Source organism: Scyliorhinus canicula, chromosome 11 (assembly GCF_902713615.1).
Source record: "Scyliorhinus canicula chromosome 11, sScyCan1.1, whole genome shotgun sequence".
NCBI lineage: Eukaryota > Metazoa > Chordata > Chondrichthyes > Carcharhiniformes > Scyliorhinidae > Scyliorhinus > Scyliorhinus canicula.
Genome location: NC_052156.1, coordinates 60,932,610 through 60,945,309, shown reverse-complemented (window position 1 = coordinate 60,945,309; position 12,700 = coordinate 60,932,610). Strand labels below are relative to the sequence as shown.

The window sequence follows — 12,700 nt, the reverse complement described above, 5'->3', positions numbered from 1 at the left end:
AGGCGTGAGGTTGGTGGTGTGCTGGGTCGGAGATGTCATGTGAAGATGCAGTTGTTTGGCCTTGACCACCGGTGTGAGCTCATTGAGCTTTTGCTGACAGTGTAACTAGATAAGACGAGACTCTCGGACTTGACCTCCCTGGACACCTGCTTCCTTTCCCTCCACACGGTGTGCCTTAATGGCCTCCCGACCCCTTAAAACTATTTTACTCATCTTGGCAGAGACATGAGACATGTACCTCAAAATGATACATTTCTTGTGGCATTTTGATGGTAAGTAGACATGCCATTGTTTTATTAGGACAGAATCGTTTTATCATGTAATACATAATGTGACATTCTGCTGAAGAATTAAGTGGTGTCACTTATGCTTCAGTGGTTGAACTGTCACCTCTGAGTCAGATGTTGTGCGTTGAAGTCCCAATCCTGAAATCTGAGCCAATCCCGGCTGTCACTTCAGTGCAGTAGTGAGGGAGTGCTGCATCACTCAATTTGGATGAGATGCTAAACTAAGGCCAGATCAGTGCTCTCAGGCGGATATTAAAGTCCACAGCATAACTGTTCAATGGTCAGGGGAGTTTGATCATTGAAATGTGATTGTCCCTTTCACGTTGCAACTTAAAAGCATCCAATATTCATAACTTGGTTGTTCATTCGCTGCAGAGTGTGACATCTATGCATGCTAGATGTACTTAAACATTTTAATAGATAGTCAATTTCTAAATACAAAATTAATAATGGAGACGTGTTTCAAGGGGGCTTTTATCTGTGATATGAAATGATGTTGCTGGGAGATTTACATACCAATAGATTTTTACAAAGCCAAGCAGTTAGCACACATATCAATTGTGAAATGGCCCATAAGTTTCTCAGTGAATTAATTGACCGCAAATAGGTTTCCACTTTTTGAAATTCTTAATTCTGTCTCAAACTATGAATTTGCCTGCATTTGGGTTTGGCAGTTGTTAGCAGGGAGTGGACCTTACAGCACCAACCTGCTTCGAAGCAGTAAATACTATTCTGGACTTCTATTAGGGGATTGCTCTTTTGTTTGTTGATGTTTCCAGGTGTTCAGCAAGTCTGGGCTTCTGGACGCTACTAGTTTGTGAGATTAACGGTGAGTGGAGCTGAGTGAGAGTGTTCTTCGAAGTGAATGTCGGAGTCATAGTTGCTATTGTTTTTTATTCTCCAACTTTGCTGCGTCGTATTGCACTCGGGTTTGACAATGAGCAATGTGGCCGCAGCCTCTGATGAGTCATGTTGTCGAGCTGAATGACAGTTCGCCCCTTTGCTCAGGCTCCCGCTTAAATTACAGCCACTCAGGTTCAACTTGTGCAGATCAGCATCAGTCACTCCTGCAGAAGGAGCCACCGGTGTAAGTGCAGCAGGGAGGACACACTGTAGCCCAAAACTTTATCCAGAGAGCATCATGAAGAATCTCTCCTTCGCCCTCATCAGCTTTGCTGCCATCAGTTACATTTACACTGCCGTAATTACTGGGGTGAGTTCAGACATTTCGATTAGAATTATTTCCGAATGGTTTTTGTGCAGCCAGCATTTGAACTATTGGGGGTGATAACTGAAATCACGTCGGTCCCAAAAGAGGTTGTGCTTCTGTGCTTCGAGTTTAAACATGCAATCAAAAAGTTTCCTGGCTGCTGAACAGACTGCAATCTCCACTTGTTGCGGTGATAATTGTGCTAATGAAACATTGTCTGCTAAGTCCGGGATATGCTTTATTTTCAAACAGCTATTGGATGTGAACCTGGTACCAATATTTGCCATTTGAAACTTAGTTGTTTACCAGCAATTTCGGGGCTGTGTGACAAGGTCTTCCTCCTCAGGGACTAGAACATTAAACAAAAGCGGGCAGATTAAATAATGCTGCAGGTTAGACTGGTTTACAGGCGTGTCTGGTGCATTTCCTATCTTGAACCAATATCTAAGCTTCAAAAACAGGGACCACTGCTGATTTCGCAACACTTGTGAGCAGCACAGATTTTTGCCGAATGATTATTACTGCCACTGCCTTGACAACAAAACTTACTCGGGTTTAGCTATTGTCCATTCCTCCTAACATAATAAATCCCCAGGTTACGGGCAAGGCGACTTCAGCAAGCTGAAGCATAAAGTCAACATGAGCCGATTGATACTTCGATTTGTTTTTGAATTCATTGACATTTGTGAAGTCAATTATTTCAATTAATCGTCTCACCAACCAACCAATGTACAGTAGTAACAATGTTGCATGAAATTCCCACTGATATCAAATCTCCATCGCCCACTACTTGATTTCAGTTGAATTGTTGCACAACTGTTTGTCCCAAGGCTGGGTGATATTGGTGAGCTCCTCTGGTGTAGCAAAATTATTTCAAGGCCTGTCTTTTGGGGGGTTTTTGTTCTCTGTGAACCATTTTACACCTCGGTCTGCCATCCAAGGGAAAACACTTGGAATAACAGGCTCTGGAAAGAATTATAATTATTAGATTGCAAAAGCATTTATATCATACCTAAATGAAAGACTTGCATTTATATTGTGCCTTTCTCAACCTCGGGGTGTCCAGAGGTTTAATGTGGTGTTGTTGCTGTTGTAATGAAGGATATCCAGCAGTCTACACCGGCCCACAAACAGCAATGTGACAATGACCAAATAACACCCAAATTTTGCCATCTTAAGTACTCACCATTGACCCCAAAGTAAGGATCTAGGGGACTTTGGCTTTCCCTACAGCAGTTGAAATCTGGCACCACGTCATAACGTTTAACAGCACAGAATGAAGCCCTTCAGCTAATCATGTCTGTGCTGGCCATCAAGCACCTATCTATTCTTTCAAAAAAAAATTAGAGTACCCAATTCATTTTTCCAATTAAGGGGCAATTTAGCGTGGCCAACCCTGCACATCTTTGGGTTGTGGGGCGAAACCCACGCAAACATGGGGAGAATGTACAAACATGTTGACCCAGGGCCGGGATCGAACCTGGGACCTCGGTGCCGCCTTGCAGCAGCTGTGTTAGCCACCGTGCTGCCCCCCAGCACCTAGCTATTCTAATCCCATTTTCCAGCACTTGGCCCATGACCTTGTCTGCTATGGCATTTCAAGTGCTCTTCTAAATACTCCTTAAATGTTGTGAGGATTCCTGCCTGTACCACCCTTTCAGACAGTGAGTTCCAAATTCCCACCACCCTCTGGTGAAAAAGCTTTTCCTCAAATCTCCTTTAAATCTTCTGCCTGTTAATTTAAATTTATGCCCCCTGGTTCGCCCCTTTGCTCAGGCTCCCTCTTAAATTACAGCCACTCAGGTTCACCTTGAGCAGATCAGCATCAGTCACTCCTGCAGAAGAAGCCACCAGTGTAACTGGAGCAGGGAGGATACACTGTAGCCAAAAACTTTATCCAGAGAGCATCATGAAGAATCTTTCCTTCGCCCTCATCAGCTTCGCTGCCATCAGTTACATTTACGCTGTCGTAATTACTGGGGCATTTACAAAATTCTGGCATTTACAAGTTCAGGTCTTTGTAAGGTGCAAACAAATTGAATAAATACTTTTGAATACATTTACTGCTTCACTGTGTTTTAATTTTGCATTTAAATCTGCGGTTTTTTGACTTGGTCAATGTTTATAGCCATATCAGATTACAGAGATGCATTCAAATGGGAATGGGGTCTCCTTGGCAATTATGAAACTCCGCTTAACACAAATTTGGTGGCAGTTGCTCTGGGATTTGACCCATTGAGATTTTATTGTATTCACATACAGCAAACTAGGAAGTTAAAAGCACTTAGTAGCCTTCACTTCTAATTTAAGTTTTCAAATAGTGAAATCAATTATTCTTATTGGATTAAGATAAGTACATTTTTTTAAATGTGGATTAAAAAAAATAATTATGGAAACATTTAAAAATCCACAAATATAAAACAGCATTGTAATAGTTTTAGCACTATTAGTGAAATTAGGTAGACCATTAAAAACCCAGTTACACACCTTTTATAGTGAGATCAGCAGTATAAAAGTCAAAAGTTTTCATCAAATCATGATTGCAAGGGAGGTTACACTTTGTTACAACCTCAGCCGATGTTAGCACTGGACAAGTCAGATTCCAGAGTGAAACCTGGCTTGATAAATCCTAACTTTTTTTAGAAACCGTGGAGGAAAGTTACTGAACAAATCCAGAGGAATCCACTTATGAACCATTCACACAAAGAATAAAATTTTTGTTCAAGCAAGAAAAAGTGAACTATAACACCAGACAAAAAAGTTGGAAGGGTCTCAGTAAAAAAAAAAAAGATTTCTCCATATTCCTTTCTCCAGCATTATCTTTACAGACACATAAACCAGTTAAGAGTTACCACCAGCCTGACACAAAAGCACCTTGCTTGGGACATGTAATAAACAAACAAAGCAAATAAACTTTGTAATATTTCTTTCCTCAAAGAGCTGAAAATCCTGATCTACACTCTGACACACACTGACTGAATTATTCCCCTGTCTTTCTCTGTCTCTTTGTGATTTCAGCACTGTTGCAAGACAACAGTAAGGCACTTTTCTTTTGAATCCCAAAATATCTAAACTTCAACCCCCTTTTTAAACCATCTCTTTAACTTCAGGGTTGTCAAACCTCATTAAAAATGTATGCACATAAATACAAACCCAAAAGATTTATCTTTCAGCCACATGTCCATCCAGACTTCTTTTTAAAAAAATTTTGAGTATCCAATTCATTTTTGAATTAAGGGGCAATTTAGTGTGGCCAATCCACCTACCCTGCACATCTTTGGGTTGTGGGGGCAAAACCCACACAAACATGGGGAGAATGTGCAAACTCCACACGGACAGTGACCCAGAGCCGGGATTGAATCTGGGACCTTGCTGCAGTGAGGCAGAAATCTAACCACTGCGCCACCGTGCTGCCGTCCATCCAAGCTTCTAGGCACCAAGGTTCAATAAAAAAATTAAATGCGACTGGAGCCATCTTGCCATTCTTAACATAAAAATTAAATTTAAACATTATACATTGTTAAACAGTCTATGGGAACCTCCACAATGTAACCTGTGGAGGAGAGTAACTGACTGGCAGCAACTCCTTTATTTGGTTTCAGTGGAGTAGTGAAAATGATTTTGTCAAGAATACTACTGCAAAATCTGGACACATATGTCTTTTTGGTGCTGTTTTTGATGGATAAATATTGACCAGGATACTAAAGAGAGCTTCTTCAACATAATGCCACGGGATTGCTTGCATCTACTTGGTAAACAGAGTTTGTTTAACATCTCATCCAAAATGCAGCATTTCTGACAGTGCAACATTCCTTCAGCACTCAACATGTCGGTCGAGAGTTTGTGCCCAAGTATCTGGACCAGGACTTGAACCTACAAATATCCGCCTCTCAAGTGAAAGTGAGTCATGGTTAACACCTTACTTCGAGGAGGGAAAAAAGAAATGACTTTAGGGGCAGAGTCAAAAGAGCAGCTGGAAATTAAAGTTTTCAGAAGGCAGTGCCAAAGGAAGTGGAAGGATCGAGAATGATAAATTATACATATTGAACTGTAGCTGTTATCACAGCAAAAGAACATAGGAGCAGAAGGAAACCATTCGGACTTCGAGCCTGCTCCGCCATTCGATAGAATCACAGTTGATCTGATTGTGGTCTGAACTCCACTTTCCCGTCGTTAGTCACATTCAAAGAATAGATTGTTTGGATAAGGCAGAAATCAGACTAAAATGGGAAATAATAGAAGAGGAAAGCACAAAGTTCAGGTAACAATGTGTGCCACAGACTGCCAAACCTGGCCCAAAAATACAAGTGAAAAATTTTGAAAATTAAGGCTAAGAAGAGCCTCTAACTTCCAAAAGAATATTGTTGGCTGCTGTCACATGGGCCATCTATTCCCAAGACTTACCTTCCTGCCAGCCTAGTCACTCTCTGGTCCACATGATATTGCACCGACCCAAAGCCAACAAGCTACAATAGACCACGCAGCATGCTGGTATCATCATAAAGATGTATGGTCACTGAAATAGACTAAGTCTCCTGCCTAATGGATCAGCAAAAAGTTTGCCATCTCTACCAATCAGCCAGACAATATCTAAAGCCTAACCAGACTGGCTTTTGAATTTAATCAACCATCAACTATAATTTATTCCTTAATAAACTTGTGATAATTTCATCATTATTGTTAGTCTCACACTTTGATTGTGTTCATCGACTGAAAGAAATATGGAAAAGTACAATCAGAAAATTCCATGCAGTCCATTTGATGCTTCCAAAGACTCAATTGGCAATTTTTCAAACACCTCCTCAGTTCTAGATATACGAAAAAAAATGTTCACAATAAGAAGTCTTACAACACCAGGTTAAAGTCCAACAAATCACTAGAGTAGTTTCAGTAATGATGATCATTTAACAACTGGATAGTCAACTTCCGGTGGCTCTCGCCCTTAGTGTTCTTTTTAATGGTGTTTAAGCCGGATTTTTCAGAAAATTTCTCAACATAAGTTGATCGAAGGGAGAGGAAAAGGAGGTGACCCTCAATTTATGGAATCATGTCCAAATAAGAGTCAAAAAAGGAGAAGCCAAAAGATGAGTGAAAGCAAGAATCCAAGGTCACCGAGATCAATGGTAACGAGACAATGCTTTCCCATGCCAGCTCACTGGTCAATGGGTCGAGTACCTGGTTGAGAAGTTCCCCCGGCATCACAAGGAGTGTACAGAAGATGTAACCTAGATGATAGCCTCGATTAAGGAGGTGGTTGACCGGGTGGAGGAGAAAATGACGACCCAGGGACAGGAGATTCTAAAGCTGCAGGAGCTGGCAACTGAACAAGAGGAGGAGTCTACTGCAATGGCTTTGGGAATTAGCATAATACAGGACAGCCAGAGACGACTGCTAGATAGACTTGGAGAACCGGTCTCACAGGCAAAATATCCGAATCGTCGGGCTGTAAGAGGGGAAGGAGGGATCAGATGCGGGAGCGTATGTAGGGAAGATGTTGCAGAAGATGGTCGGGCCGATGTGTTTGACAAGCTGCTGGAGGTGGACCGGGCACACAGGGTGCTCGTACGTAAGCCCCAGGGCCGTGAGTCCCCGAGGGCCATGGTGGTGAGGCTACATCAATTCCTCGACAAGGAGCGTATCATGAAGTGGGCCAGGCAGACGAAACGGGACATGTGGGAAGAATCAGAGATCTGGGTGTACCAAGACTGGGGACCAGAACTCGCAAAGAGGAGAGCAAATTTCAACAAAGTTAAGACGGCCCTGTTTGAGAAAGAGATTAAATTCGGACTGTTATACCCGGCGCGTCTTTGGGTGACCTACTGGAACCGGGAGCTGTACTTCAATTCTCCGGAAGAGGTGGTTACTTTCATGAAAGACAATAATCTGGTTTACAGACTCTTAAATTCTAACTGTGGTGGGCTGAGTTTGAGGGACGGGGTGGAGTGGCGGGGAGGAGAGAAACATGGTTCTGAGTTCTGCTTGGTCGTGTTTAAAATTTCAGTCTTTTAATTTGTGAGTTAAGTTGCAGTGTTCAGGAAGAAAAATGTTTGGGTGTTTTAATTTTTTTTAAAATATTTTTTTCTCTCTTCTTTTCTCTCGTCTTGCGTAATTTGATTTTGATTTAGTCACTGTAACAAAGATGGTTTATTCTCGCATGCATAATTTTGTTTAAGTTGCTTGGTGCTTCTTCTATTGTGTTTGATTCTCTTTGAAAGTGATGGGACTGATAAGAATTGGTCAAAGGGGGAGGGGTAGAACCTGGCAATCTGGCGTAACGACTTTTAAACTCAAACTGTGGGGTCTGAGTTTGGGGGAGGAGACAGGATGGCGGGGAGGTGAGAAAACAGTTCTGTGTTTTGCTATATCTTTTTTTTAAATTCGGTCTTTTAATTCTGTGAGTTACATTGCAATGTTCGAGAAGAAAAGGGTTTTGGTGTTTTATTATTATTTTTCTTTCCTCTCTTTAATTTGATTTTTATTTACTGCTTTATGTATGATATCAAAGAGGGAAGAACTTTTAAGATGCGATAGGGTATTTTAGTTTCTGCAAGAATGATGGTTGATTCTTGCATGCATAATTTCACTTAAGCTGCTTGAAGCTTCTTCCTTTGTGTTGGATTCTGCTTGAAGGTGATAGGACTGATAAGAATCGGTTAAAGGGGGAGGGGTTTGCCTCTTTGCCTGCGCATTGGAGGAGGGTGTGTTTGCTTTTTGGGATTGTTTTTACTGTGTTCAGTGTTTGTTTTATTGCTAGGTGTGATAGAATCTGGCAGTTGGCAGGCATTTTGACGCCAGAGGGTGCGAGATGCTGAGCTGGCTGGTTCACGGGAGCAAAGTGGGGGGAGAGCTGAGGAAAGAAGAAGTGTGGGGGGAGAGGGGGTGGGAGGGGGTGCTGCTGACGAGTAAGGGACAGTTAGGAGCCTGGAGATGGAGATCAGATTGCAGTTGCCGCCGAAGGACAGATCAAACGAGGTGTGGAACACGGGCTAGGAGCTGGCCTAGGAAAAGTCATGGTTGACCGACAGGGGAGGGTGGAAAAAGTCCCCCCCGACCAGACTGGTTACATGGAATGTTCGTGGACTGAACGAGCCGATTAAGAGAGCTTGTGTGTTCGCACACCTGAGACAGTTAAAAGCGGACGTGGCTATGTAACAGGAGACACACTTAAAGCTGGGACACCAAATTGGATTAAAGAAGGGATGGGTCGTGCAAGTGTTTCATTCAGGACTGGACTTTAAAACAAGTGGGGGTGGCTATTCTGATTAATAAAAGGGTGACATTCGAGGTGGGGTGGATAGTGGTAGACCCAGGAGGCAGATTTGTTATGGTTAGCGGGAAGCTAGAGGGAATGGCAGTGGTGCTGGTGAATATATATGCCCCAAACTGGGATGATGTCGCGTTTGTCAGGAAGGTGCTGGGAAAGATCCCAGACCCTGACTCGCACCAGCTGATCATGGGGAGTGACTTTAATACGGTCCTGGACCCGAGGTTGGACCGGTCGAGTGCTAGGTCGGGGAAGCTATCAGCAATGGCAAAGGAACTGTGGGGGGTTCATGGAGCGCATGGGAGGGGTGGATCCATGGAGATTTGAGAGACCAAGGATAGGGAATAATTATTCTACTCCCATGTCCATAAGGCGCACTCCAGGATAGATTTCTTTGTGCTTGATAAAACACTGTTAGCAGGGGTTGAGGACACTGAGTACTCAGCAATTGTGGTCTCAGATCATGCATCACACTGGATAGACCTACGGGCAGACACGGGAATGTCCCAGCGCCCACAATGGAGACTAGATACAGGGTTGTTAGCGGATGAGGAGATCTGTGAGAGAGGCCATTCGGGGGTACATAAAGATCAATGACACGGGAGAGACTGCAGCTGGGGTGCTCTGGGAGGCACTGAAAGCGGTCATTAGAGGAGAATGTATTTCGATTCGAGCCCACAGGGATAAAACTGAGCAGTCGGAGCTGGACAGGTTGTTAGGAGAAATCTTACAGGTGGACAGGAGATATTCGGAGTCTCCAAATGAGGAACTCCTGAAGAGCGTCAGAGACTTCAAATGGAGTTTGGGCTCCTTTCCACATGTGTCAGCTGAGGAGGGTAAAAGGGGCAATATAGGAACATAGGAAGCCAGCAGGATGCTGGCACATCAGCTGAGGAAACAAGAGGAGGCGAGGAAAATAACGGATTTGAGGGGAAGACGGTGACGGACCCGGGGGCGGTGAATGAAGTGTTCCGGGAATTTTATAGCTAGCTATACGAGTCGAAGCCCCCGGTTGGGGAGGAGGGCATGAATCAATTCCTGGGGAGGCTAGAGTTCCTGAAGGTAAATGGGGAGCTGGTGGAGACCCTGGGGGGCCCGATTGGGTTTGGGGAGGTGATAGATGGACTGGGGGCGATGCAATCGGATAAAGCCCCGGGACCTGATGGGTTCCCAGTGGAATTTTAAAAGAAATTCTCTGGGTTACTTGGGCCGCTCTTGGTTAAGGCTTTCAACGAGTCCAAGGAGCTGGGAGTCCTCCCCCCAACATTATCACAAGCATCAATTTCTCTCATCCTGAAGCGTGACAAGGATCCGGAGAGCTGTGGATCATTCAGGCCAATATCCGTCTTGAATGTAGATGCCAAATTATTGGCAAAGATCCTGGCCACTCGAATAGAGGATCATGTCCCGGAGATAATTGGGGAGGATCAGACAGGATTTGTAAAGGGCAGGCACCTGACATCCAACATTAGACGGCTTCTTAATCTAATTATAATGACGGTGGAGTGGCGCGAGGTTGAGGTGGTAGGTGTCACAGACGCGGAGAAGGTTTTCAACTGAGTGGAGTGGAAGTATCTATGGGATATTTTAGGCAGGTTTGGGTTTGGGCAGGGATTTGTGGAGTGGGTCCGGCTACTGTACCAGGCCCCGGTGGCAAATGTAAGAACTAATCGAGTTCGGTCAGAATATTTTAGTCTTTGTTGGGGGACAAGGCAGGGATGCCCGCTCTCCCCATTACTGTTTGCCATGGCCATGGAACCCTTAGCAATGGCTCTGAGAGCAGCGAATACCTGGAGGGGAATAGTGAGGGGGGGGGGGGGGGGGGGGTTGGAGCACAGGGTCTCTCTCTATGCAGATAATTTGCTGCTCTATATCACGGACTCGGTCTGGGGGAATGACCAAACAATTGGAGGTATTAGGAGAATTTGGCGATTTTCAGGCTATCAGTTAAATATGGGAAAAAATGAGACGTTCGTGATTCAGGCACGGGGGCAGGAAAGGAGGCTGAAGGAGCTACCTTTTAAAGTGGTTGGGAAGAGTTTTAGTTATCTGGGGATTCAATTGGCCAAGGATTGGTGGCAAGTTAAATTTGGGCAAAGCAGTGGATCAAATGAGAAGGGATTTTTGTAGATGGGACATGCTCCCACTAACGCTGGCGGGGAGGGTTCAGACGGTGAAGATGACTGTCCTTCCGAGACTGCTTTTCTTTTTTCAGTGTCTCCCGATTTTTGTCCCAAAGGCTTTTTATAGAAGTCTGAATGTGGTGATATCGAGGTTTATATGGGCGGGTAAAACCCCGAAAGTAAAGAGGGCACTCCTGGAACGGACCCCCGGGGAAGGGGGATTGGCTCTCCCGAGTTTTATTAATTATTACTGGGCTGCCAACATATCGATGGTCAAGAAGTGGGTAGTGGGGGAGGGGTTGGTCTGGTTGCGGATGGAGGCAGCATCCTGCAAAGGTTCACGTCTGGAGGCTTTACTGACGGCGCCTCTGCCGTTCTCGCTGGCTCGGTACTCCACAAGTCCTGTGGTGGTGGCAGCCCTGAGGGTGTGGGGGCAATGGAGGCAGCATATGAGACTGGAAGGGGCATCAGTGTGGTCACCGATCTGTGACAATCACCGGTTTGTCCCTGGGGCCTGGATGGGGGCTTTAAGGTATGGCAGCGGGCAGGGATTGAGAGGTTTGGGGATCTATTCATCCAGGAGGGCTTCCCGACCTTGGAGAGGAGGAGTTTGACTTGCCAGGAGGGAACGTGTTTTGATATCTTCAAGTGCAGGACTTTGTACGGAGACAGGTCCCAAGCTTTCCTCGCCTCCCCCTGAGGGGACTACAGGATAAAGTGCCATCAAAAACAGGGGTTGGAGGTAGAAAGGTTTTGGACATATACTGGGAATTGTTAGAGTGGGAAGGGGCCCCTATCAGAGAGGTGAATAGGAAGTCGGAAGAGGAGTTGGGAGGGGAGCTGGAAACTGAACTATGGGAAAAAGTCTTGAAAAGGGTAAATGCATCCTCGTCCTGTGCTAGACTCAGCTTGATTCAGTTCAAAGTAGTCCACAGTGCCCATATAACGGTAGCCCAGTTGAGTAGGTTCTTTGAGGAGGTGGAGGGCAGATGTGGGCGGTGTGGGGGTAGCATGGCCAACCATGTTCATATGTATTGGGCATGTCCGAAACTGAAGGAATTCTGACAGGGATTTGCAGATGTTATGTCGGACGTCCTGGAAGGTAGGGTAACTCCGAGACCAGAATTAGCTATATTTAGGGTGTCGGAGGATCCGGGGGCAAAGGGGGGGAGGGAGGCCGATATTCTGGCCTTCTCCTCCCTGGTGGCCCGGAGACGGATCTTGCTGAGATGGTGGAACTCGGAGTCCCTGAAGTCAAGAGTGTGGGTCAGCAATATGGTAGGGTTTCTCAATCTGGAGAAAATCAAGTTTGCTTTAAGAGGATCAATACAGGGATTCGCCCGGAGTTGGCAGCCGTTCATTAACAAAAACTGAAAGTCAGCAGTAAGGAGGGGAAAGGGAAAAAGTGGGTGGGGGGGGGGGGGGGGGGGGGGGGGTAGGAGGAATGGTAATGTTAAATAAGGACAGGGAATTTAGTATACGGGTAATTGGGGATAGGGCAGGGGAAGTGGGGTACGTGGTCTATTGTGTCTTATTTTAGGGGGCAATTTGTGCGTCGACCCACGCGGTTGTTTTATTGTGAAAATTACAAATGCTTCAATAAAATATTTTTAAAAAACAACTGGATTGTTATAAAAAATACTATTTGGTTCATGAATGGTTCAGTGAAGGAAACCTGCTGTCCTCACTAGTCTGGCTTACTTGGGACTCCAGACCCACAGCAATATGATTGACTCTGCCAAAATGACCTAGTCACACAGTTATATTAAACGCTACAAAATAGTTGAATGAGACTGAAACTGGAGAGACCACCTGG

General features: G+C 44.8%; 1 protein-coding gene across 2 annotated transcripts in view; it reads left to right on the top strand.

Annotated features, from left to right (window-relative positions):
- The first annotated feature begins 1,262 nt into the window (after nt 1–1,262).
- Nucleotides 1,263–12,700, top strand: part of LOC119973653 (toxin MIT1-like) — a 74,960-nt gene continuing 63,522 nt past the window's right edge. The window contains exon 1 of one of the 2 annotated variants that reach the window (XM_038812039.1): nt 1,263–1,500. In XM_038812039.1, coding sequence (XP_038667967.1) covers nt 1,429–1,500 — 72 coding nt within the window. In that variant the 5' untranslated portion in view covers nt 1,263–1,428. The remainder of the gene's footprint in view (nt 1,501–12,700) is intronic. The other variant, XM_038812037.1, reaches the window with a different exon arrangement.